This window comes from Equus przewalskii, chromosome 10 (assembly GCF_037783145.1).
Source record: "Equus przewalskii isolate Varuska chromosome 10, EquPr2, whole genome shotgun sequence".
Classification (NCBI taxonomy): Eukaryota; Metazoa; Chordata; class Mammalia; order Perissodactyla; family Equidae; genus Equus; species Equus przewalskii.
This window is the reverse complement of record NC_091840.1, coordinates 1,581,012-1,606,837: the sequence shown is the minus strand read 5'-3', so window position 1 is coordinate 1,606,837 and position 25,826 is coordinate 1,581,012. Positions and strand designations below refer to the sequence as shown.

The following is a 25,826-nucleotide window of genomic DNA, read 5'->3' as shown; positions in this document are numbered from 1 at the left end:
GACAGTGTCACTGCTCTGGGCCGAGACCTGGTTGGGGAGCATCGCAGGGGGCAGGTGGCATCCCCATCAGTCTCCTGCAGCTTCCATGACCTGGGGCGGCTGGCTGGCCTCTGGGTAGGTAAGCCCTGCAGGTGACCAAGACCCAGATCTGTCAGCTCTGGGCTCCCTGCAGCCTGTGTGGCGAGTCGGGGGCTGTGGGGCAAGGCTCTTTCTCCAAGGTGGGCAGACACAGGCCCTGAGAGTGCTGTCCTCTGTCCACTCACAAAGAACGGTCTATTCTGGGGCCTCTGTGGGCTGGCCTGGCCACTCCATTCTCCCCGTGGCACTCAGGCGACAGGAAGACGACCCTTGGAAAACAGCTGGAGACAGGGCTGCTAAGGGGGTACAGGCCCTCCCTGGGCCAGGCCGGGCCACAGCAGTGCTCTAGGCTGCAGAAGGACCACCGTGAGCCAGCAGAGGCTGGAGGTGAGCCCCCTTGCTTGAAGGAAGCTGCCACGGCTGCTCCTAGCACACAGGGGGCAATACTAGGGGGCCTCCCTCCCACCCTCGCTCCCGCCCTGGAGAACCCTCCATCGTGGGGTCTGTGTGGCGACCACCCACTCTCCCAGACTGATTTGAAGCACCTGCCAGCCCCCCTCCCTCTGTGGAGGGTGACAAGGAGGTGACCTTGGTCCTCCCTGGGAGGGACTCTCGTGCCCTGATCGGCAGGATGGCTGCTGCAGCGACCACTTCATTTGTGGGCTTGGCCCCAGTGCTGGGGACTCCCTACTGGCCCCAAGGCCACGGAGAGGCCAGTGCAGGGCTCATTCAGGCGCTAAAGAGCTGGGGGCACCCAGGAATCCAGGTCAAAGGTGCCACCGGACTGAGGGAGGAGTAAAAAACCAGAAGACGAAGCAGTTCAGCACAAAGGGTCAATGTGGGTGGGGGGCCTCACAGGGGGATCCCGCACGCACCACAGGAGAGCACTGTCACCTCCCCAGATGCCGAGAACGCCAGCACCAGAGCTGAGCCAGGCTGCTGCCCAGGCTGAGGGAGGGCTGTGGGGCTGCGCCCACCCTGAGGGGCCCTGGCAACAATGCAGTGCTTGGTGCTGGGTGCAGCCATAGCTGGAGGCACCTAGTTGTTGAGTGTTCTGGCCACAGGCCACCGGAGGCCACTGGGCACTTCCGTGAGCTCCCCCCACCCGCCCCCCGGCCATTTTTGTGCTTCAGTCACAGGAGGCGCCCTCACACCTGGTGGCCCCAGCTGCTGCAGAGTGGCAGGGCAAGGTGCCCTGAGCTGGATGGGAGGTTCGGGGGGGAGGGGCGTGTCGCTAGAAGGGGCAGCCCCGCGCTCGGGGCAGAGGGGTGGGAATGGATACAAACCCGCCCCAAGTCCTAACTCCAGAAACCCTGTTCCTCCATGGCCTCTGCAGGCCGCTCAGGCAACAACGCTCCTGCTTTGGGGTCCAGGGTCTGTGTCCTGGGCCTGACTTCTGAGCAGAGGGGATGTCGCTGATCCAGCCCAGCACTCCGGGTGGGAGACTGCCCAGCAGTGACCACCAGGTCGTGTGAGGAGGCTGTGGGCAGCTGTTGGAGGAAAGGAAAGGAGTGATGTGAACAGAAGACAGGAACTGGGGAAGGGGGAACAAGGATGAGTGAGGGCAGAGCCTGGTGCTCAGGGGGCTCAGATGCCACCCAGGCTGCCCTGGGACAACTCACTTCACACTTCACTTCCGCCGAGCACACACATGCATGAGGGCAGCCAAGTGGCCATGCAGGGGACCAGGTACCCTGCATTACGCTGTGCACTGGCCAACCCCATCCTGCCCCCTAACTTTCCCTGGCTGTGACCAGGCCAACATGTGCCTCCTGGGTCATGAGCAAGAAGTAGTCTCTCACATTCCAGGTTTTTCTCTGTAAAACCACGAAGGCACTGTGAGTGGCTGGAAGGGGCAGGGCCGACCTGAATCACAACAGGAGGAGGCTGGGGCTGCGAAGCTGCCTGTACAGCTGCAGGAGCTTCTCGGCGGTGGCGCAGGAGTGGCCTTCGTCCTCCGTGCACAGCCGGTCACGCAGGGTCTGCACCTCCCGCAGCAGCATCTGCAGGGGGGCAGGTGGCAATGGCTCAGGCCACCTTCCCACTGGGCATGTCACTGGGTTCCTCTGGGGGATGCCAACCATGCATAAATCCTACTTGGGAGGGGTCGGTGGTACAGGAAGAACACTTATCTGTGACCCTACAGCATGGGACATGCAGCCTGGCCCCGAAGGCCCCTCAAGACAGGAGAGCTGCTGGGCTGAGGGGAGACACCCTCCCCAGGTGAGACAAGGGTCCCAGCCAAGGCGGCGCAGGGAGGAGGAGTGGGCCCAGACAGAAGTGACTGCACCTACCCTGCCCCACCGGCCCCACAAGGGGAGCCGAGCCCACACCCCTGACTTGGCTGTGAGGACAGCGCAGGCCCTGCTGGACTGGGCGACACCCGAGTGCTTGCGTGTGTCCCCAGAGGAGCCCAGGCAGTGGTGGGAGGTTCAGGGGACGGGACCCATGGGGGCCTCACCTCGTGGTTGGCCTGGATCTGGTGGAGATACTGCATACGGAGGTCAGGTGGGCTGGAGCCCCGGGCGGCCTGCTCGACGACCATCCGCTGGGGGGACACAAGGGGCAGGTCACTGGAGAGAAAGCGCTTCCCGCCGCCTACCCTCCATGCCTCAGAGCCAGATGGCCCTGCCACTCCCCTGCAGCCTCCATCTCAGCCCCCCACCTCACCCCGCTGTGTCATCTCTGCTGTGTCCCCACTCCAACGGCAGGGCCTAACCCAATGGTGACTTACTTGGAAGAAAGTTTCAGGCCTTTCCCCTCTGCTCCCCACCGCCTCGGCCCCACAGAGCCACCCCTTCTCCCATCTTTAGCTTCAGGCCTCAGTGCCCGCTCCTCCTGCCCCGTCTCAGGCGGCCCCCGGAGCTGTCCCCCTGGCGGATCCACTCAGCACGGCCCACGCAGAGGCTGCTCCACATCCCGCTTTCTGGAGGAAGCCCAGCGGCTCCTGGAGCTCAGACCCAAGCTCCCAGGCAGCTCTAGGCAGCGAGGCCCCCACTGGCCTTGGGAACAAAGTGCTGAGAAGAGATCCCGACACCCTGATGGGCAGCAGGAGGGGCCGGCCCATGGTGGACACTGCACACCTGGCAGGGTCCTGACTGTTCCATGTGGCCAGGTGACGAATGCTGTTACAGGAACCCCCACAACACAGAGCTCGGCGTTGGCTGATGGAGGACGGACAGGTGTGAGGCCCGCGTGGACCCCCATCCGGGGAGCGTCTACAGCACTATCAGGGGCTGAGCTGTGCCCGCCGGCGTTCACACGCAGAAGCCCCAAGTCCAGTACCTCAGCACACTACTGTGTTCACAGACAAGGTCTCTGCTGGTGATGAGGCTAGTGAGGTCGTGGCTGGGCCCTAAGCCAATCTGACTGGTGTCCTCATGAGAAGAGATTAGGAGACAGACATGCACAGAAGGATGACCACATAGGGACACAGGGAGGTGACGGCTGTCTGCACGCCACGGAGAGGCCTCAGAGGAACCAACCCTGCTGGCACCCAGATCGCAGACTGCCAGCCTCCAGCCCCGCTTTCCTGTTGTTCGTGCCCCATCTGTGCTGCTTTGTCACGGCTGCCCCAGGACACTAACCACCCCCTGCTTCTTGCTGGAAGTCCGCTCAGCACGCTCCTTCCCCCGGCTTCACGCTACTGTCCACCTCGTGGCCGCCACACTTGGCACAGTCTGCAGATGGCCCAACACTCCAGGCCCAGGGAGAGCATGCCAATGATGCACGTGGCTCCTCTCTGGGGCAGAGAAATGCAGGTGCTGGAGCTCTGCTCTCGGCAGGGAGAGGGACCCATTCTGGAGAATGGGTGTCCCTAGTGGGCAGAGCCCTGACAAGTGGTACCACTGCCCCAGAGACCACCTTGATGACTCAAAGTGCTCAGGCCTAAATTCCTGAGCAGGCTCACCATGGCACTGTGATCTCAGCAGGGTGACAGTCACAGTGCTGGGTAACCAGAGCATAAGAGTCACAGCAGGGTCACGGCACTGTGTGACATGGTCATCAGGGTCTCAGTGGGGTCACAGTGCCACGTGACATGATCATCAGGGTCACCCATCTCAGCTGTCGAGTGGCACCCACCCAGGCTGGTGCAGGGCGTCCCATTGCAGCTCAGTTCCAGTGGGTCTTGAACAACAGCCCTCAGATCCTTGTTAAAGCTCAGCTCTCAGGTCCTCTGATTCTCAGGGTCCGGGGTGGGGCCTGGGAACGAGCACTGATAGCAAGGTGCAGGAGAGACCAATGCACAGACCACACTCGGGACAAATCATCGTAATGGGCTGACAGCGGCCACTGCAGCCCCTCTGTGAGGCCAAGGCCACACGGTCAGAACAGGTGGCAGAGGACAGGCGGCCCGATCCTGAAGGCAGGGCTGTGTCCTGCTCAGGTCACCAACTGACAGACTTTCATTTGGAAGACAAGGACCCTCTCAGATCTGGCAGTCGTGGCCCAGGCGGCCCCGGGAGGGCAGTGCAGCAGTCTGCTCCTGAGCCAGGTGGCGGAAGGGCCCCAGGGCTGCCGGGGATGGCCACCAACTCCTGCTTTCTTGGCAAAGACATGGAGGCTCACACAAGCACGTACTTTGTCCAGGGATCTGCGCCCAGGGTGTCTGACCCGAGGGCATAGCCTCTCCGTGGGGCCTCTGCTCGGCCAGGCAAGTGCAGAAACCTCCAGCTGAACATAGGAGGTAGTAGCTGGAAACACCTCCCTTTAATCTACTGGCCATGTGGCTTCACAGCTGCATTAGGAGCTGATGGAACACACAGAGGGCAGTGTCTATCACTGGGGGATAAGCAGCAAAGTTCTGCCACACGCCTCCTAGCTCCCGCAGCTCACCTGCACGACACGTGCATGTGGGAGCCAAGAGAGGAGGTGGAGGGGTTGTCCTGCGACCCCTGTGGCAGGTAGCCACAGACCACCATGGTCCCATGTTCCCACCACCCAGCAGACTTCCCCACGGAGCCCAGAACGGACTGACACACCTGCATACGCCCGATGATAGCGTGGTGAGCCTGGCACATGTTGGCCAGAGAGGAGCTCTCCACCTGGATCTCCACGGCCTGGAGAGGCCCTGCCGGACACAGGTCGGTCACCGCCACCTGCAACACATGAGGAACCTCGCTGCCTGTCCAAAGCCCTGCCCAGCCCAAGAGTGGCTGGAACGACAGGAGCCTCCGAGCCAAAAGGAGCAGGTGAAGCCCTAGGGCCCCAATGCCCTGGCCTGGGCGGCCCCTCTGCACCTGCGCAACGCCCTGGCCTGGGCGGCCCCTCTGCACCCTGTGCGTGGGCAAAGCTGGGCACAAAACGGCTCCCGGACCTGCTCCTCCCCCTCAATGTTAATTCCCCCCTGAAGAACAGCCAGCCAACCAGCAGCAAATCTGCTCATTTGGAAGTGTGTGCCCAGGAAGAACACCATGCCGACCACGGCACTCACTCCAGGAGGAAATGACTGCCCCCCCCCCCGGCCAGGCCCCAGAATCAGGGCCCGGGGACCCCCCAACCTAGACACGCTGGCCTGGTCTCGGCCTGGCCCGAAAGGGCTGTGCAGGGGCAGCCCCCACCCAGCCCTCAGGGATGTGTGTCTTGGCCTCCTGGGATGCTCTGCGAGAGCCTGCAACATTACAAAGCCAGGGTCTGCTGGACATGACCCCAGTGGCTGGGGGCGGGGCTGGGGGGCCCTGTAAGCGGCTTCTAGGACAGGCCTAGAGCCCCCTGGTGCTCTAGAAGTTTAGTGCCTCAGATGCTGACAACGGTCTGTGCTGCTCCTGGGGTACAAACCGTCAAGGAGCAGCACTGGGGACCCGGCTATGAATTCCAGCAGTGCACGAGGTGGGAGCCCACGTGTGGGGAGTGTCGGACAGGCCATTCCTCACTGGGACCTAAGACTGAGACCTCGCCAAGGCTGCCCCATACAGCTGTGCCTCCAACTGAGGCGTGCCTTGGAATCCTCGAGAATCTGAGTCCTCTCAAGCGGCCCAGAGATGCTGCGGCCCCAGGGACCCTGCTCTGAGAAGCGCTGCTGTAGAGGCCGGTTTCCCCGCAGACGGGAGAGCCGACCCTCTGCTTACCTCGCGGATGATGAGGTGGACGTCGGTGCCATCTGGGGCCACTCCCTGCACAGAGGACAGTGCTCGGGCCCTCACGATGTCCACAGCAGCATTCTCGGCCAGGAGCCACTGCAGGGTGGCACAGCATAAGGACACGCCTGGAGGGGAGAGGCGCCAGCCATGAGCTTGGGTGGATCCTGGAAGGAACGACCCCATATCTGCAGGCCTCAACACCAGAGGGAAGCCAGTCAGCGCCACCAACCTGAGTAACTGTCCCCCATGGTGGCCCTCAGCAGCTCCGCTGACACCTTGATGGCGGCCACTGATGGAGGCAGGTAGGCGGCCCGCAGAGATGCAGGTCCAGCCGGCTTGCTGCCTGGCCCAAGGCAAGCTCCCAGGAAGGTGTCCACAGGGTCACTGACTGGGCTGAGCAGGCTGGGGGCCTGCATGTGGGGTGTGGCCAGGCTGGGGAAGCGCAGACACTGCAACATGTCCACCGTGTGCTCACTCAGGGGCAGGCAGATGCCCTCCTGCTCAGGCAGGACATCAAGGGGGCACATATCCAAGGAGGGGTCCTTGGAACAGTCTGAGGGGGTGAGGGCCCCGCCCACGACCTCCCGGAGGCTGTAGAAGAGTGCACAGGACACGGTCACAGGCAGATCGAGCATGCCGTCCTCGCCAGGGCCCAGGGGCAGCGTCACCTCCCGCCGACTGCCAGGGCCGAGCCGGTCCACGGGGATGGTGTAGGTGACCGCTGAGCTGGCCGAGTCCAGCTCCAAGGTCCGGGAGCTGGTGAGCACCTGGATGCACAAGGCCCAGCCCCGGTCCAGGCTGAAGTCGCTGCTGTTCTCCAGCAGGCAGGTGGCCGTAAGCATGTCCTGCAGCTGCAGGCGGCTCCAGGTGGTGGTGGTGGTACAGGAGATGGGCCTGGGGCCCTCCCGGCTTGACAGCAGGGCACAGCTCACGTTCATGGCTTCATTGAGGCACATCAGAGCCTTGTTCCGCTGGTCAACTGCCTTCTTCAGAAAAGACACTCTGAAAAGAGCAGATGTGCCACCCAAGGGAAGGGCAAGAAGCCACTGTGGTGGGTGCAATGTCCCCTAGCCCCAGGGTCAGAAGGAACCAGAACTTGGCTCCCTGAAAAGCACCAAGTGAGGAATAAGTCCCCGCCCCAGAGAGCAGCTCTCCTTGTCCTGCTCATGCCAAACCGTTTTGAAGCTGTTGCCAGCTATCTGACCCAACCGCTCCTCTTGGGCAGCAGGAGGACAGAAGACAGAGGACAAAGCTGGTGCAGCCTGTGCTCGCGGGCCTGGCCTAGCCTAGCAAGCTCATGGAGCCTGCCACCCCGGTCAGGACAACGCGAGCCAGGTGAGGCCTGGGGTCAGGGGTGGGGGGGCTAGCTGCTAAGTTGGCCCCTTTGCTCCCCAGCAGCACCACCACGATAGCCTGGAGGATGGCAGGCGCTACAGAAACAGCTGTCAGCCACAGGCGCCTGGAGCTCCAGAAGCTCCCTCGGGCCCGTGGAGGGCAGGTGAGGGCAGTGAGAGGAGCTGCTCTCTCTCTGAACAGGTCAGAGAAAAGGGCTGCTGGTGCCCTCACTGAGAGCAGGGAGGAGAGGAGGTCCAGGGGGAGGGCTGAAGAATCGGCACGGGCAGCCCCCTACGCCCCTACAGGGAAAAGATGGAGCAGTCGGAGAAGATGGAGGTCCCTTTCGACTCACGAGGCAGCCGGCCTTTAGCGCAGCCTTTCACCAGGCGATGCGATGTCTGGGTTCTTGCTGGGGACCAGACGCAAAGGAAAAGGCCTGGCCAGGACCAAGACCATCACCCAGGATGCCACCACCTCGGACACAGTCATCTGAGGACATAGCACCAGCCTCAGCCCGAGCCGCAGAGCAGCTGCTCACCTCTCAGAGACGGTGCCAATTCCAGAGAGCAATTCCTTGATTTTTCGGCCAGTGTTTGCTGCGGTCACTCTGGTAGGGGAAGGCGTCTCAGAGTTCAGGTCCAGCCTGCAGGTCATCAGGCGGCCTTTGGCAGACAGGGCCAAGAGCTCAGTGCCACCTGAAAATGGACACATGCAGGGCCTGGTCGGCAGGCGGGAGCGGCATGCTGCTGGGAGCACCCAGCAGTGCCCCTGGGATGCAAGACCAGTGCTGGCAGAAGGTCAGTGCCCGAGTGAGAAAGAGAGGGTCCTTGGAGCCATCCCTGAAGAGACGCCCCGAAGAGCCCAGACAGGCGCCAGAGGCTGGGTGGAGCCGCTGCCCACGCTCACCCAACACATGCTCCCAAGGGCCCGTTTGGGGTGCCAGCGCCACAGAGGCGGCCCTCGGTGGTATCTGGGCACATCTCACACGGATGGGACTAAAAGGCCACCATGTCAGCTGGGCGTGCTTGACCTCCAACAGGCCACCTGGAACAAAGCTGCCCCGAAGTTTCCAAAGAGAAGTGAGTGCTGGGCAGGCGCCTTGCACTCACTCTGCTCCCACTGGGGCCTTTCTGGAAGCCCACGCCTCTCTAGCGTCATTCTGCCTTCTCTCCCGCTCCTGGGTTACCAGGGAGCTCTCCAGGACACAGGCTTTATCTCCTGCGACCTCGCTTGTCCCCCAGGCCCAATAGCGTGGAGGCCCTGACCCCACCCCAGGAGGAACAGCCCGACAGGCAGGCCCCTCCCTGAGCTGACAGGCACATGCCCAGGTGGGCTCTCTATGCCCTTCCATTCCCTGCTGTCCCTGCGGTCTTCTTCCCCCATGGGACGGACAGTGGACTTTCCCCTTTAAGCATTTCTTGTATGTGGACTGTGGTGCAGGGCAGGCCCACGGCACACTCACGGGCGGGGAGGGCGGCTCTACCCTCTCCCCCGGCACTGGGTAAGCACAGCTAAAACGCTCCGTGGCTCTGTCTGGGGACAGCATACGCCGGGAGCTCTGGGTGCAGCCTGCCCACCTTCCCTCCAGGCAGGGTGGCTCCTTCACAGCCACGTGTAAGTGGAGCAGGTGTGTTCTGACCTTTGGAAGAATGTAAGGCTTGACCTGAACCAATTCGAATTTCCCCTGCACTACCCGCGACGTAAGACCTGTCATGGAGAGACGCCCTTACCCCAGGGTCACCCAGGTGCAGACCCCATCTAGGCAGAGCAGCACACCTCCTGCAGCACACCTCCTGCTCCTAAACCCACACAGGACACATACAACCAGGCACCCCCTGACGCCAAGACAGGACGTATCAACCACGAGGCTACCCAGGTGAGAGGAAGCCGCCTCTGTCAGGTTTAGGGAAGACAGGAACGAGACGCGGAGGGGAGGACGAGCAAGTTCACAGGGGAGAAGGATGCCAGAGGAAGGATGCCACTCTGAGACGTTGGTTTTCCAAGTTTCAACAGTGGCTCGTACCTTCAGGTGCCCTAGACGACACAGACAGGGTGACGACGCTGCAGACACTCAAGCTCGCTGGACACAGCAGAGAGGGCAAGTCTCCTGGGCCCGTGTCCGGCTGCATGGGGTCCCAGGGAGTGCCTCCCCGAGCCAGGTCTACCACACAGAGGTCCGAGGGGGTGCTGTGGTACATGCGGCCGCCCCCGCCGCAGGCTGCACAGAGCACAGGCCCCGGGAGGCAGTACTCCCGCAGCTCTGGCACCAGATTCCCAGCCTCATCCCAGCTGGCCTTGACAGCCAGTGTCCGGCCATGATGACCAAGTGCCACCAGGCAGTCGGAGTGTGAGTCTTCCACGTCCTCAGCCAGTGGCTCTGTCCTCAAGGCCCCAATGAAGACGACGGGCTCCTCCAGGTGATGGAGGATCTTGACAAGAGCCTTCGAGTCATCAGGGGCCAACCCAGAGGTGACCAGGGTCTGCAGGACCACACAGCAAAGCTGGCCATCGGGGAGACCACAGAGGATCACGGGTGACTCCAGGAGGGAGGCATCAGTTCCAAAGAGTAGCCCAAAGAGGGTCTCCTCCAGCGTGAAGCCCCTGGAGCCGTGCAGGTGGCTGTGTGCGACTCTGGAGCCTGGCGGTGACATGCAGCACAGCACTGGGAGGAAGTAGGGGGCTGCAGGCTCTCTCGGACTCCCAGCTGGGGGGGTGGACAACTCCACCTCACCGATCTGGCCTTTGAGCAGGGGGTCCTCTCCTGGACAGGGACACTCGAACAGCTGCACCTTCCACCGGGCGGGGCCCTGTGCTAAGGTGATGAGCAAATTGTCGAGCACGGTGAAAGTGCACAGCGTGGCATCATGGAGGACACAGGCGTCTGGATCCACAGGGATCACACGGGAAGGGGACTCACCGTCCTGACTGTCCTCACTGTCCCCATCGTCCCCGTCATCCTGGCTCACAGACCTGCGAGAACACAGGGAACTACCCATCACGACCTTCACGCACTCTTCAAGACAACCCACCACCAAGCACGCTGGGTCTGGGGTCTTCAGAGAGAGTGATCTCAGGGACCGTCACAGCCCCTCAGCACTGTGAGGAAGGCTCCCCAGGGAGCAGCCTGCCTGCCACACTGCCTCCCACCTGCCCCAAGGACTGTTCCACTTGGCACCAGTCACCCAGGGACACACATAACAGGATGTACCAAGGCTTCCAGAAATGGAGTGTGGACAAAAAATTCTCATCAGTGCAAAACTGTTTGACCCCTGAGGCCTCATCTGTGATTCACACTGGCTACCTCTTTCTGTCCTAAGCCAGTAGTGAGCAGGCGCCGTGTGAAGGCGCTGCACTGGTGCCTGGGAGGGGCCTGGCTCCTCCACATTGGGCTTCTCTAACCACTGACTTGGGGTTCATGGTGCTTTTGCCATGACTACCAACCAGAGACCCACTGGAAGGTGTGTCATGACACAAGGGACAGGACCAAAGGGGCAGGGTCCTGCTCCGAGCTGCAGACTTGGCTGCCTGAACCCCATTTACTAAGGATTCTCCGCAAGCAGGAACCTGTTAGAGAAGGCAAGTGCTGTGGGCTGGCCGGGACACCGAAGGCTTCAGAACCGAACCTGAGCCCCATGCTGGGGAGTGCTCATTCTGAACCCAATCCAGCAGCAAGCAAAACGTACAGATCGCAGGGGTAGCGTCGGAGCAGAGCAGGGCGGCCACGGATCAGAGACAGCGAGCTCATCTGAGGCCAGGTCGGCCTCCACCAAAGAGAGACCATTTGGACTCGCCCAAAGTGGTGCCGCCCAGCGACCATCCTCACCTGCTCGCCTGGTCCAACGACATGCAGTAGATGCCCCTGTGGGCGCACAGGACGTAAAGCGCCCTGCGAAGGGCCAGAAGCTCCAGGTGCCACACCTGACCCGGAAACCTGTACACCGCCTGGACAGCGTGGGGGCAGACGACAGCACGGAGCCCTTAGTTTTAAACGAACTCCTCAAACGCGCCAGCCCCTCGGAAGGAAGCGGGAGCTCCGCCCCTCAGCCCCGCCCGGGGAACCCCGCGCCTCCCTGGCCCAGGCCCGCGACCCCCTCCCTCCCCGCGCCCGGGACCCCCGCCGTTCCCTCCCCGGCCGAGCGCTCACGGTCAGCAGCCCCGCCTCCTGGTCGTAGACGTAGACCAGCTCGCTCCCGGTGGACAGGAAGATCTCCGCCCCGAGGCACAGCACGCGGGGCTTGCCCGCCGCCAGGCCCCCGAGCGGGCAGCAGAAGCCCGCCAGGTAGTTAACCTGCGGCGCGAGGTCGGCCATCGTGCGGGCCTGCGGCTCGGGGAGCGCGGGAGGCGCCGGGAGGCCGCTCCGCTCCGGGACGCTGATGCCGGGGGTGGGGCGGGGGCGCTTCACGGCCGCCCACGTCGCGGCGCGTCCTCCGCCGTAAAGCTGGGCGGCGGGCCGAGGCGGGGGCGTGGCCGAGGCGGGGGCGGGGCCCGGACTCCGCGGCTGTTCTCCGGGAGGCGGGTCCCCGCTGGATCCCTAGCCGGCGGGCTGGAAGGCCACGCCCCTGCGATCATGCTAGTGGACGCAGAACAGCTAGGAAAGAGCCGACGTGTTTAAAGGCAACGCGGGAAACCACGGGCCTGCGCTGGTCCACCCAGTCCGTCCTCCGAGCGGCCCGAGGCGCCTTGTTGGAAGACCCTGCGGGTCTGCAGCACCTCCCACGCCCGTGCGGGGCGTGCGCTTCGCTCGTGCGTCCTAAAGCATGGCAAGCTCCGGGACCCGGCCAGTCCGCGGGCTCCCCCAGGGCGGGGGCGGGGCCCCTGCGCCCAGCAGAACGCGTCTTCTCGGAGCAGCCGATTTTCTAGGGTTTCGGGGAACTGTTGAATTCTGCGGAGGAGTCCAAGAAGGGGGCGCACGGCACTCTCGCCCTAGGGACGGGTCTCCTTGCTCTGAGCTGCTGAGCCGCCCCTTCCTCAGGACACTGCGGGGGTGAGAGAAACATGAACAGAAGTGTCACCTTTCTCCATGCCTGAATATTAGCTGTCCATGGGTGTGTTGGCTCGACTGGACAATGGGGACAAATGGTAAGCTGGAAGAATTCTGGGCTGGGGGCAGAGGACCGTAAAAAACTGACAGACTGGGCCTCGGGACGGGGCGGCTCACCAGCAATCAGCTGGGGGTGAGGGTGAAGCCAGGGCAAGACACCTCTCCTTCCCACTGGGGCTGCTCCTTCTCCACATCCTCTAGCATTTTGGAGACAGGCGCTAACCAGAGAGGGAACAAGAGCTCTGGAGGAGAGACTGGGAGATCCAGAGCGTCCCTGCTTACAAAGTGAAAGACCCGCCCCCTCTCCTTTGAGAAGCCAATCCGGGAATCTCTAACACCCGACGCCCATGAGCCAGAGGCCTCTGGGGGGCATGGCCAGGCATCCAGCTGCCAAATGTCTTCTGCGTTTGGAAGTCACCCTGACATCACAGAGGCTGGTGTGCCTACCGAAACACAAAGAACCAGTAGCACAAGTTCCAACCCCTCTCCTTGAGGTTGAGGTGGGCCCTCATCTCTAGGGCAGCGGACAGCCACGGTCCCACTGCTCCTGGATGCTGGTTGGATACAACTTGAGTGGGCATCTGCAGTCTGTTGTCTGTCCCTCCTGCTCCCAGATGTTTAGGCTGGAAACACTGTCCTGGCTGCTGGGACAGGAGGAGAGGGCCATGGAGGAATGAGGAGGACCCACTCCTACTTGGCCTTTGGAATTAGGAAGAGGACATGCTGCTTTCAAGCAACGTATCACTCTGAATTTCCCCCCGCCCAGTGCACAAGTGTTCTTGGCTGGTTTTCTGGCCACCAATCCTTGGGAGCCACATGCTCACACTAATTCCCATCCCACTCCTCCGAGGCTGTTTTCCAACACTGAGGGAAATACACCAGGATCATCCTAGAGAAAATGACCATGTGGGGAGGACCACCTGGGAGAGGATGGGCTGAGCAGGTTCAGCCCTGACTGGCCAGGACGACCCTGCAGGCACTGTTAAGTTGGGTCACTCCTCTGTCCCACTTCCTTCTGTTCAGGGGGGCTAGCAGGCTCCTGGCCCCAAGGCCAGGCAAGCCCCACTCTGCGATACAAGGATTTATGATCATCAACAGCCTATCTCAACACAGGGGGGCCTTGAGTGCCGATCCCTGGAGGTTACAGACATGAATAAAGGGCTGAAGGCCCACTCAGATGGCTAACGGATGATGCAGAGTGAGGGGGCCTCTCACATGGGTGTGCAAGGTGCACACTCCTAGTGGGAAACCTGAGACAGCAGAGCACATTGCTGACAGCCAGTAATGCCAAGTTTGGAGGCAGCGTAATCACCCTAAGGACAAACTGCGCCACTGGACTCGGGGGAGAAAGCACGGGGCGTGCAGGGAAGTTGCAGGCTGTGCCATGTACTTCTCACAGGTGGCGTAGCCTGCCAACAGGTCGAACGTGCCAGCAAAGAGGGGGTAGGACCCCAGAATTCTATTTCCAAGCAGTACACTCCATTTGCTTGATTTCTTGGGGTGTGGTGGGGGGGGGGTCCCAGAACCGTATCACTTCATGGAACCAAGTTCAGCAGCCTAAGATGCACCAAGGGCCCAGCATGACAATAAAACCTGAACTTGGGAGCTGTGGTTGATAGTGTGAACTGCACTGCTGTTGAAAGCAGAAAGTCTCAGGGACAGGACTGAGACTGGAGGCAGGTGCTGACGGCCCGCCCACCCTACAGTCCAGAAGCAAGGCTGGGGCCTGCCTCACCCCAGGGCCCCTCAGACATCCACGTGAGGTGTTCCTATGTACTGATTCAGGGAGCAATGAATCACCCAGCTGGAGGACAGAGTGGTGCTGAAAGGTGTGTGTGGAGGCTGGCACCCAAACATCAGAGGGGTGCCTTCTGGCTGTCACCAGACAAGGTCATTCAGGTGAGGCAGCATGTCACCTCCAGGCCTCGCACCCGACACCTGTGGAGTCTGGGGGCTTCCGGACTTCATGCTTCATCTGCTGCCTGTCAGTTGCACCTGCTTCACCATGCAGAGGCCCAGGAGCAGCCACATGGCTGACAGGCGGGGAAGGCGCAGAAAGGGAGCCCAGGCTCTCCTCTTCCACCCAGACGTTGTGCTGGAAGCACACTGCCAAGGAGCCCAGGCAGGGGAGTGGGGCCCTACCCTTCAAATCAATTGTCCAAATACATCAGGGGAGGACAGTGACATGTGGAGGAAAGTTGTCAGTCAGCCGACATACAGCAGACACCACTTGACCTGCAGACAAAGGCTCAGCGCGCAGGGAGAGGCCTCGAGGCCCAGGAAAGACAGACGGGGAGCTCGGCAGTCACTTCAGGTGCTTTTATTAGTTCCACTGCAGGGCTGGAGTCCAGGTAACGCTAACGCAAACCCAGCCGATGCACACTTCGAGCCCCAAGCAGAGCCAAGGCGGGAGCACCAGGGCAGACTGGTGGGAGGAGGCCGAGGCGGCCGGCTGTGTTCACCCGGGCAAGTGTGCAGTCAGTCACCTCTCGCTGGGTTATGGTGCCTGGTGGCATGAGAGGGTGTGTCCACGTGAGGGCAGGTAGGACGCAGGTAGGGCTGGGGAGCCCCTCCCCTGTGCAAGAGGTGGTGGCTGGGCTGCCTGGGCCCAAGCCCTCCAGCAGGACACCCCCGCACGCCCTTTCACTGAGCTCAGACTCTCTTTGGACAATAAAATAAAGTGCATTACTGAACAAAGAGTGACTCAGAAGCAGAGAAATCACAATGCTTTTTCTTTAACTGAAAGACAAAAGGAAACAAATGGAATTATGCAGATGCTGGAACTTCAGAGTGAGGAGAAAACTGGTTGAAGAGAAAAGGAAACCAGCTTGGTGGATCAAGCAGAGGAGGAACTGGAGGGCGGGGGCATTGGGCTCTCAGAAATCTGCATCCTCCATCCCTACCCCGGCACTGGGAGACACAGAGACTAAGCACGGGGCCTGGGGACACCAGGCCATCTGCAGGCTGACATCTGATCGCAGAGCCCAGGTGACACAGAGGCTGGAGCTCCAGCGGCGCAGCTGTTAGGAGCAAGACGAGGCAGCCGACAGACGAGCTGGGGAGAGAGAGACTGGCAGCTCTGTGCCTCTCCTGCCCCTCCAGAACAGACAGCTCTGCCGCAGCCAGACCCAACCCAATGGGCCACTGGCCCCAAGAGCAGACAAGTCTGTGTCTCTCATTTGGTGTCCCCCGCCAGGTGGACCTGAAGATGCCAGGCACAGCACTCACCACAGGAGAAGCCAACATGCACGTGTTCTCTGTCCACAGTGCCAAAGGTAAGGGAGGGTCACATAGGCCTGCCCCCAACCCCCACACCAGAGACTTGAAGTCCCCAAGCACAGAATGTGTCTGGGCCGGCCTCCCTGGGGGGTGCAGTGCAGCTCAGAGATACGGCTCTCATTAAGGCAAAGAGGCATCAGGATGCCCACAACTCCCTGGGGAAGGGCCAGACCATAGCCTGGCCACAGAGGAAATGTGGGGAACCCAGAGCACATGGGTATGGTCAAATCACGACCTCTGTCCTGGGCTAGCCCAGACCTCACACTGTCAGCATAGTATCAACTTTCCGATGCCCCCACAGCAATGCCACATGACCCTTATGACAGGCCAAGCCCCTACTCCCTCACCCAGGCCCGTCTCAATGGCCTTGTCACTGTGCCAAAGGCCAGGGGCTGGGCGGGGCAATGGGAAGGGATGGCGAAAGAGACCAGAGCTTCCAGTCCCCGGCAACCAGCTCACCCGATGCAGGCCTGGTCAGCAGCATTGGCCATCTGGAGGGGCCGCTTACTTGGTGGGAACCACCACTGCCCTCCTGCTCGGACCGCCCGTGTCTGCAGGTGTCGCAGCTGTGCGGCTTGGCAGAAAAGTCTCAGGCACTGAGGTTTACTTCCAAAGAGAAATGACTGTGGGTCCCCCGTCCACACTCACCCACCCAGCACACACCCACAAGGACTCACTAAAGGAGGGAAGTGGAAACTAGTCTCTCTCACTCCCCTTTTATGCAGTTTTTATCTTAAAAAAAATAAATAAAAAGTCTTCTGGGCAGGAATTACTGATAACTGTTATTACAACCAATGCAGACTTTAAAATCCCACCTGGACATTAGGTGAGAGCAAGAAAAAGGGTGGGCAGCAATTAACCTGCAGATCAAGCAGTCAGGAGGCTGGTGAGCCCATGGCCACTCGAGTTTCCACCAGACAACGGCTACTGGAAGGGGAAGAAGTTGGCCCTCACAGGCAGGGTCTGCCCCAGAGCAACAGGGTAAAGAGGCCCTCAAGAGCTCCCAGCCAGAAACACGGGAGGCAAGAACAAAAAGCATCCAAGAGGAAGGAAAGAGAAAGCTGGGTGGCAGCAGCAAGGCTTCCCCACCCCTCCAATCCCAGGTGGTGATTTAGAGGTGCCCAGTCCTTCCACCACAGTAGGGGCTGGGAACCGGGCAGGCGTGCCGGGCATCCGGGCCTAGAAGTCTGGTTTCAGCCCGCAGAGCACCAGCCTGGCTCCCTCCCTCCAGGGAAGCTGGGTGCTAAGAAGCTTTGTGGATCACAGACCCCAGGGCAGTCAGCCCCGCCCTGCCCTTCAGGGCTGCCCACTTTTGGGCATGGTTACAACAATCCTGGCTTCAGAAAGGGCTGGGGTGGGTCCAGTCCTGCCAGCAGGGGCCGGGAGCCCTAGGTCCTGGGGAGGCTGCACATCTCGCAGTGGCCAGTGCCTGGCTGGTTCATGAAGGTGCAGTGCTGACAGGCCCACATAGCAGCCGTGGTGGCATGTGTGGAGCCCCCGATGGCTCCGTACTCATGGAGGCCCGGAAGCTGAACTCCGACTGTGCCTGTAGGGTGGGAAAAAGTGTGTGTTCATCATTTCTGCACAGGAAGATGTTCCACCCCGTCTGAGAGCTCTGCGCTACTGCTTATCAGAGTAAAAGTGGACTCAAAGCAACTGCTACGGGCATGGGCAGATGCGGCTGCAGGACCCCCACTGTGGGTTCTCTGATTGCACAGAACCCTGCTAAATAAAGCTGTCGTGTGCAGAGCTCAAATCTGTCGCCTATGACCGACTCAATCCACCTGGCCCGCCCTCCTGGCTTGCCGTGTCAGTGGCTCCTTTTTTATTGCTGAGTGGTACTTCTCTGTGTGAACAGCATCACAGGGTACCCATTCCCCTCTTGACGGACATTTGGGTCGTTTCCAGTTTTGAGCTCTTACAAACAAAGCTGCCACAAATATTGTTGCACAAATCTTTGTGTGAAACCTGTGTTTTCATGTCTCTTGGGTAAAAATCTAGCAGTGGGCTTCCTGGGTCCTAGGGCAAGTGAGAATTTATAAGAAACTGCCAGACTGTTTCCACATTCTCAGTGGGGTGTGAGAGGGTTCCAGCTGCTCTGCAAGCTCACCAGCACTGGATCCTGTCAGTTTTCCATCTTAGCCAATCTAGGAATGTGTAATGGTATCTCATTTGTTTTAATCTGCATTTCCCTGATGACTAAGGATGCTGACCACTACTGTATCTCTTGTGAAATGCTGACGTCTTTCACCCGGTTTTTACCCATGCTCTTTGTGTTTTGGTTATCAACTATCCATACGCAGAGCTCGATTTCAGCTGTGAGCCCTGCGTCATTCACATGTATGTTGTTGATTGTCCGTGTGCAGAGTTCTCCGCTTTGCCTGTGAGCCCTGTGCCGTTCCTGTAGATTACAGATATTCTCCCCCGGTCTGTGTCTTGCCTTTTCATGTTTTTAATAGTGTCTTTGATGAGCACAAATGCTTCATTTTGATAAAGTCCAGCTGACCAGTCTTCACAGTCAGTGTTTTCTCTGTCCTGCCTCAAAGTCCTGCTGCCGCCTAAAACAATCTTTGCCTGCCCCAAGGCCCTGAAGATACTCAACTTGTTTTTTTTAAATAAATGCTTTAGGGGCCAGCTGGTTAAGTTCACACGCTCCACTTCAGTGTCCCGGGGTTGGCGGGTTCGGATGCAAGGTGTGGACCTAGCACTGCTCATCAAGCCACACTGTGGTGCCATCCCACTTAAAACAGAGGAGGACTGGCACAGATGTTAGTTCAGGGACAATCTTCCTCAAGCAAAAAGAGGAAGATTGGCAACAGATGTTAGCTTAGGGCCAATCTTCCTCACAAAAATAAAATAAAATAAATTAATTAATTAAACACATTGCTTTACAGTTTTAGCTTTCACCATTAGGCCTATGACCCATCTTGAGTTGATTTTTGTGTATTGTAGAGGTCAAGGTTCATTTTGTGCACACATATCCAGTTGTTCCGTCGCTTTCCTGAAAAGGCCATCTTCTCCTCACTTAGCTGTTCTGGTGCCCGTGTTATCAACCAGTTCTCAAGTTTCCATCTGGCCCGTTGGTCTGTTTACTCTCACGCTGACACCATGCTGTCTTAGCCACTGTAGTCTTGTGGTCCTGAAATCAGGTGGTGTCTGGCCTCCAACTTTGTTTTTCTCTTTCAAGACTGCCCTTCTAGGCCCGCGACATTCCCAGATAAATTTTATAACTTATTTTTCACTCCCCTCCCCTGCCAAAAAATGTCTATGGGGATTTTCAATGGGATTGCACTGATTGATTTTGGGAAAACTGACACCCTAAAAATATATTGAGTCTTCCAATCTAGAAAGATGGTAGTTCTGTTTACTTCGTTCATTTGGCAAAGCATCAGCTTTCAGCAGAGCTTTGCCCGGCTCCCATCAAACGCGCCCCTAGGTGCCTCACGTTTTGTGGTGCCTGGCTAAGTGGTACTCTACTAGCAATTTCTGTCACCAGTCCTGTGCATAACACGTTGAGTTCCATGAGCAGATTATATGTTGAGAGGATGTGACAGTCACCTAATACACTTTTTAGCAAAGCAAGGATCATCAACACCAGGAGTTCTCCAGGCAGAGGCTGCAGGCGGCTGTCCCCCTGCTGCTGTAGGACTGACACTGACAGGGGCTTGGGTTCTTCTTATCCTGTCTAAGCACGAGGGGTGGGGCCAGCAGGCTCCAGCCCCTGTGGGGTCACTTGCTTCAGGTTAGTGGCTAATGGAGATGGCAAAAACATGCTAAATGCTCAGACTGAAACCTTTTCAGATCTAGTTTTCCTTTCCCCCAACCAGACCAATGTGTATCCAGAGTAACCTCCTGGCAACCTGTCCTCCCTCTGGGTCCCCATGGAGCATCTCTGCACACTCTTGGCTGCCCTGTGCACACTCTCTGGGCTGGAAGAAAGGGCTCCAATGTTAAAGCTGCTGTAATCAATGTTTGTGTGAAGGATCTGAAAATAACCCTGGGGAGGAAGCCCATGTGGGAGTTACACCAGGTGTTGAGCATCACTGGCTGGTGCCACCCCACTGTCTACCCGAGGACATGAGGCTGTGGGGTTTCATTTTAGGGAGTTTGGTGAGAACAACTTAGAACATCTGAGCAATGGTTCAGAACATGAGGGCAAGAAGAATACATAGCACATCTAGCCAGCCATATTATGGTTTGGCTGTCAGAACTGTATAAAAAAAGAAAACTTCACAAAAAGCTTAACACAACAGATACTAAGGTTCTTCAGACCACTGAGCTCCTGGGTGTTTTAGTTCAAGAGAGAATAACTCTCCACTAGGCTTCCTCACGGCTCGGATTCCACTGAGGTTTTTCTTGGCTAATTTTGATTCTAGTATCTATCTACTAGATTGAGAACATGTTTTTATATGTATTTTCAAGGTTGTCTTAAGAGGGCACTCCAATATTTCTCAAAGCCACAGGGAAAAGGGCTGTCAAGGCTGCCTGCCACTTTGAGTACTCGGCTGGACGGGATCAGCCGCACTGGTGCAAGCAGTGCGCGAGCACAACACGGCTGCAGCGGGGCGCCTGACCGAGACAGACAGAGGACTCTCATCAGGGTGGCGTGGTCTCAGGCTCCTGGAGACACGACATCCCCACGTTCTATTCTGTAACTGTTTTCCTTCTTACCAGTCAAGAAAGCTCTGAGGACTAGGGGAAAAGAAAAGCCTGAGGAGACCAAGAGGTCTCTGTGCTCTCAGCACTCATGTGAATGTCAAGTTTCTGTTTATCTAGAACAATGACTTTAAAATTGTCCCTAAGATGCTTGAAGAATAGCTTCTCCGTGAACACATGTTTAAAAATTCACTGATCTTGGGGCTGGCTCCATGGCCGAGTGGTTAAGTTCGTGCGCTCCGCTTTGGTGGCCCAGGGTTTTGCTGGTTCGGATCCTGGGCGTGGACATGGCACTGCTCGTCAGGCCATGCTGAGGCGGTGCCCCACATGCCACAACTAGAAGGACCCACAACTAAAATATACAACTATGTACTGGAGGGCTTTGGGGAGAAAAAAAAAAAATTCACTGATCTGTACACCAAAGATCTGTGCCCTTTATAGAATGTATGTTACGGCAATGAAGAACTCTGAGTGCCCTGGCAGAGGCCAGTCTGTGCTTGTTCAGCTGCCCATGAGCGATGCCCAGCAGAACACAGCTGGCGTCAGGCTTCTAGGGCATAAGAAGCACTGAAGCTCTGAAGAGCAGGCGTCCGGCCCCCTGGGCTCTGTCTGGCAAACGGACCATGAGGGCGCGACCCTTGGGACCAAGGAAGGGAAGGACACTTACTGCACAGCTGCTCGATGGTGGCCCACTGCTCGGACTTCTTCCATGTCTGAGCAAGCTCCTCATTTCTGGTCCTCACGGCCTCCAGCAGCAAGCTGATGCTGTCCTGCAAGAAGCCAAAAAGAAGGTTCCAACTTGCTTTGCCTGTGGTGGACAGATTCTTGTTAATAGGTTTCTTCTTCCCCAACATCAAGACGTACTTCAGGGAAATTTAAAAAACCTCACAGGCTGTCACTATGAAACGTAAAATGCCACACACTTAGGTCTATAAATACAACTGCTAAATTGAGCTAAAATTCAAATTCTTCCCAAATCACCCCAAGTTGGCTGCTGTGCCGCTCTCTGTCATGGGCTGACAGAGTGCTCAATCACCTACATAATAAAGCTCACGTCCCTTCTGCTGGGGGCTCAGATGGGTGGACAGGAGGCTCGTGGTTGTGAAGTCTATCCTCCCTCACACTCTCTCCTTGGGCTCTTTATCTTCTCACTTGCGTCTTTAAAAATGCACTTTATATCCTAGGCCTCTAGTGTCAAAGTGCAGAGAATTAAAACAGTTTATATAAAGAGAGATTTATAAAGCCTTCGGGGCTCTCAGACAGTACCTACAGAAAATGTTTTCCAATAGGTGACTGCAAAACAGTACACAATTACTAGCAAGGAGGCCCTGATATTGAGAGCCTAACTTTTCACCAGCTGTCCAAATGGACGGGCAGCAGCTGAACCTGGGGCCAGAGGTGCAACTCTCTAGGCTTAACAAGGAAGGCAGAACCAGTGGGAAGTCCCAGGGTGCCTGGTGTCAAATATAAGAAGCAGGTGATTTGGGGAAAAGATACAGATACTAGATAAACCCAGCAGGATATAATAAGAGCTAGAGGCCACCTGATGTAGAAAAGCAGTGAGGAGGGAGGGGTCTCTCCATTCTATGCTGTCACCTCCAGGGAAAGGTGCTGAGTCAGTGTATCGGTGGCTCAGACATGAACAAGTTCTTTCTCTAGCATTTGCTTGGGGTCTTAGGCAGAAAAAAGGCCAAAACAGAAAGACATCCATGACATGGCACATGAAAGGGGCCTCCTGGCTGGATCCACTGGCCCCTGCCCCCACATTGCTCAGATCACAACTGCCGTCTGTAATGCTCTCCCTCTTCTCTCCAACAGTGTGCCTTAAAAATGCCAACTGTGCAGCTGTGCACTTGGGGCCTGGACGCTTGCCAACCTTCTGGGCCAAGGAGATAAAACCAAAGTTGATTTGGGCGGTGGGGAGATATCAATAAGCAGCAGAAGCTGTGATTCTGAAACCATTAGGACAGGAATTTTTAAATTGTTGGATCTCTGGTGCTCCATGCTAGAGGACACAGAGCTCAATGAGCTCTACTTCCCAAGTGATTACAGCACAAACCAAACTGTCCTCCACCACGGAGGACGGACACTTAAGAAGTTGTTTCTATGCAAACGCTTAACGTGAAACAATTCATCTTTCTATCAACAAGCCCCTTGTGAAAGCCGCTGCCCACAGGACGCAAGGGGCCACTGCAACCCAAGGCCCAGCCATGCTCTGGTTTGTGAGGAAAGGAAGCATATCTTTCCAGCCAACCCTCCCGGGGTCCACCAAAGCCAGGTGCTCAGCAGGCACACACACTCAAGACGTACCTGCAGAGGCATGACTTCATTGGTGACCAGAAAGAGCAGGAGGTGGAAATCCGAGATTGTGTCCAAGAACACAGATGAAGTATTCTGGGACAAATAGGTAGCCAAACTATGGAAGTCCTAGAGTGATGGGGGTGAGAGAAGGAAGGAAACAAACACGGACGTTCCATTACAACTCCCCATGGCAGACCCAGAAGAGAGCCATTTCCTCCTAAGCTGTAAGTGAAGATGTCTGATGCTGATGGACGCCTCTCTCCCTCTCTTCCTACAACCAGTGATGAGGACCCAGGGACAGAGGAGCACACAGGTGCAGAACAAGCTGTGGCCTCTTCTCTCAGGAGGACACTCTCACGACATCTGACTTAGACAGAGGTATAAGAAGGCATGTTTATAAAGCTGACCCAGGTGTGAGACACGTTCAAACAGACAAAAAACACCCCCTTCCCTCTAGGTGAAGGCTGTGGGAAGGGCCCACTTTGGGGCTAGGAGACCCGTTTGCTTTTCTGTCTAGTTGCATTGTTGATCTAGGGCAGCTTGATAATGAGGAGGAGGAACTGTGTGTGAGGAGGTGGAGGTGGGCTTTTGCAACACTAATACCTTCAGCAGGATGGAAAAAAGGAGATTCAAGAGTGCTAGCCCGGGGCCGGCCCCATGGCCGAGTGGTTAAGTTTGTGCGCTCTGCTTCGGAGGCCCAGGGTTTTGCCAGTTCGAATCCTGGGTGCAGACATGGCACTGCTCATCAAGCCATGCTGAGGCGGCGTGCCACATGCCACAACTAGAAGGACCCACAACTAAAAGTACACAACTATGTAGTGGGGGGCTTTGGGAGAGAAAGGAAAAATAAAATCTTAAAAAAAAAAAAAACAGGGCTACCCCACTAAGTGGCTCTGCACCTCTAAAGCACCCCGAGTCCCTGGACAGACGGGCAGTAAAGAGACCCACAAGTCAGAGAGGTTTTGTAAACAAACCACTGCTTCAGAAGAAAACCTCATAGATATTCTGTAACTAAGCCATTTTCTGCAATGCCTGTTAACAAATTAGGATCTAAGAACAAACGTGTGTTCACGGACCGTCCATGTGGCACACGCGCAGTCAGAGCATTTCCGATCTGGCTGATCTGCTGGTGAGAGGGGAAGGCCACAACGTGGGACATGTTGAATGACATCAGCACCATGTGCTGGAAAGCCTGAGGGGCCAGGCCATACAAGGCCCACAGGGCTCAGACGGTGCCCAAGAAACAGCAGGTGACAAGGCAGGCCAGGGCAAACAGTGAAGCAAGACATCTCCATAAAGAGATAACACTGATTAACAAACAAATGAAAAAGTTCTTGCAAAAGGACACAAAGTGAGAAATAAATTTTGGGAAAAAAAGGAAGCCAACCAAGAATGGCCATTCTGGCAAATCCACAGGCCCAAGGACTTACGGGGATTTGCCTTTGTGTCATCCGTCACCCCAGCCCCAGAGAGGGCCTCACGAAGATCAACAGTGTCTTAGAAAAAGGCCTAGCCAGGATTTGTCAAAAGAATGAACCAGGAGAGTTTGAAAGCTTGGTACTTTCTGGAAAAACAATACTGACACTAAATAAACAAGCAGTAGTTACTTTAAATTATGTTTCTAAAGACAAAGAGCTTACCTGTGTCTCACCCAATACATCCCGGTTTTCAATAGGAAATGGATTTTGCGAAATAGAAAAAGTATAAACTGGATCCTTGGGGAAAGTTGTTGTGATCTAATGAACAAAACACAAACTCGTGATAAACTGTGCTGTAAACAGGGGTGTAGACAATTGTCAAGTGCCCCAAAGAGCCTTGCACACACACACCACCCCCAGATCCCAAGTTTCAGCGGCAAAGAGCCCGAACTGCCCTACACTGAAGGAAGAGGGAACTCTTAGTACCACCTCTAGATGAAAATTCTGAAACTTTGACTCTGGGAGGCAAACTCAAGAACTATTTTTAATAATTTTTGAGACTGCACACCTGTGGGCAGTTTCTGTACACTGGCCCCTATAATACCTGACTCTGGCCCCCTGGGACTACCCCAGGTGCAGCTCCCCTGTGATGAGCCTCTCACCCAGGTGCTTTCCTGCACCATGGAGGAACTGGAGAGGGAACTATGGGAACAACAGAGGAGGCGAGGAGGCATGTCAGAGCTGCCTCTGCTCCCAACTCTGGAGGGGACTGCAGAATCAGCCTGTGAGGGTTTTGAGAGATGCAATGACCTCTAGCGAGCTTGCTAAAAGCCCTTCTGAATTCTGGAGGGCCTCGCTCCAGAGGGGAGGAGAGCGGAGACCTCTGAGATGCAGGGCCCAGCTCTCCTGCTCTCCCTGAAGATGCTGGAGTCAAGAGCTGTGTTCAAAGGGTTGTCTGAGCCCTTCATTTGGTTCAGACACGCTTTAGAAACAACAGAGGGCATTTTGAATCTAACATATAATCCACAGAAGCTACACACAGTGGTAAATGTGCAAGAATCAATACAAATACAGTTCCTCATTCCTCCTGGCAGATGCCCCTCCCCACAAAAACACCAGAGGGTGAGCTATCAGCCACCTTTTGGTCAACGCAGCTTTTCCTCTGCAAAATGACACTAGAGGCAGCAGATTACACCTCATCCAGATTTAGGGCAGCTATTCAGGTTCCTTTGGGACTATTTCTAAAGAATAAAAATGTTGTCCTGGTCTGTTTTCCACATCAGCAAAGGCAGCGAGCTGTTTCAGGCTGGCTGGCCGAGGATTCGCTGTGCCTGTGCCAGCACTCTGAAGGATGAGCTGAGCTGTCAGCAGCAGCCCCCACCCAAGCCTTACTGGTCTTATTGAGACCCGTAGCCACATGGCGAAGGGTATGGACTTAAGCTGCAGTGCTGTGTACTAGCTGCTTGGCCTCTGTCAGCTAGGAATCCTAAGTCTCACTTTGCTCATCTGCAAGATAAAGATGATCCTAGTGCCTACGCCTCCTAAGGCTGCTGTGAGGATTAAATGCGCTCAGACGTGCAAAGTCCTCAGAACCGGGCCCAGCACACACAGGGCTCAGTCTCGGCTGCTGTCATAGTT

General features: G+C 57.2%; 2 protein-coding genes across 4 annotated transcripts in view; both read right to left on the bottom strand.

Moving 5' to 3' along the window:
• Positions 1-897: 897 nt before the first annotated feature.
• On the bottom strand, positions 898-11,945 carry FAAP100 (FA core complex associated protein 100). 3 transcript variants are annotated; one of them, XR_011523246.1, is made up of 11 exons: positions 11,638-11,917; positions 11,317-11,435; positions 9,517-10,463; positions 8,032-8,188; positions 6,388-7,160; positions 6,147-6,283; positions 5,061-5,177; positions 2,813-4,828; positions 2,540-2,626; positions 1,945-2,081; positions 898-1,568 (listed from the first exon to the last, which is right to left on the bottom strand). XR_011523246.1 is itself a non-coding variant. In XM_008520386.2 (10 exons), the coding sequence occupies exons 1-9, from the start codon at positions 11,800-11,802 to the stop codon at positions 1,950-1,952; spliced, it is 2,634 nt and encodes an 877-aa protein (XP_008518608.2). In that variant the 5' UTR covers positions 11,803-11,945; the 3' UTR covers positions 898-1,568; positions 1,945-1,949. The 3 variants fall into 3 exon arrangements, 1 of the variants encoding a protein (XP_008518608.2); XR_544938.2 differs by lacking the exon at positions 2,813-4,828 and having other exon boundaries at positions 1,881-2,081; XM_008520386.2 differs by lacking the exon at positions 2,813-4,828 and having other exon boundaries at positions 11,638-11,945.
• A 2,893-nt stretch (positions 11,946-14,838) lies between these two features.
• Positions 14,839-25,826, bottom strand: part of NPLOC4 (NPL4 homolog, ubiquitin recognition factor) — a 70,654-nt gene continuing 59,666 nt past the window's right edge. The window contains exons 14-17 of the mRNA XM_070561331.1: positions 24,411-24,506; positions 22,780-22,896; positions 21,137-21,239; positions 14,839-17,359 (exon numbers count right to left, since the gene is read on the bottom strand). Of these exons, the coding sequence (XP_070417432.1) occupies positions 17,202-17,359; positions 21,137-21,239; positions 22,780-22,896; positions 24,411-24,506 (474 nt within the window). The 3' untranslated portion in view covers positions 14,839-17,201. The remainder of the gene's footprint in view (positions 17,360-21,136; positions 21,240-22,779; positions 22,897-24,410; positions 24,507-25,826) is intronic.

Coding starts and splice junctions, on each gene's coding strand:
- FAAP100 (XM_008520386.2), bottom strand. CDS start 11,802: ATGGCCGACCTCGCGCCGCAGGTTAACTACCTGGCGGGCTTCTGCTGC. Junction 7,161..8,031: donor ATTGGCACCGTCTCTGAGAG/GTGAGCAGCTGC, acceptor TGCTCTTTTCAG/AGTGTCTTTTCTGAAGAAGG. Junction 5,178..6,146: donor TCCACCTCATCATCCGCGAG/GTAAGCAGAGGG, acceptor CATGTGTTGCAG/GTGGCGGTGACCGACCTGTG.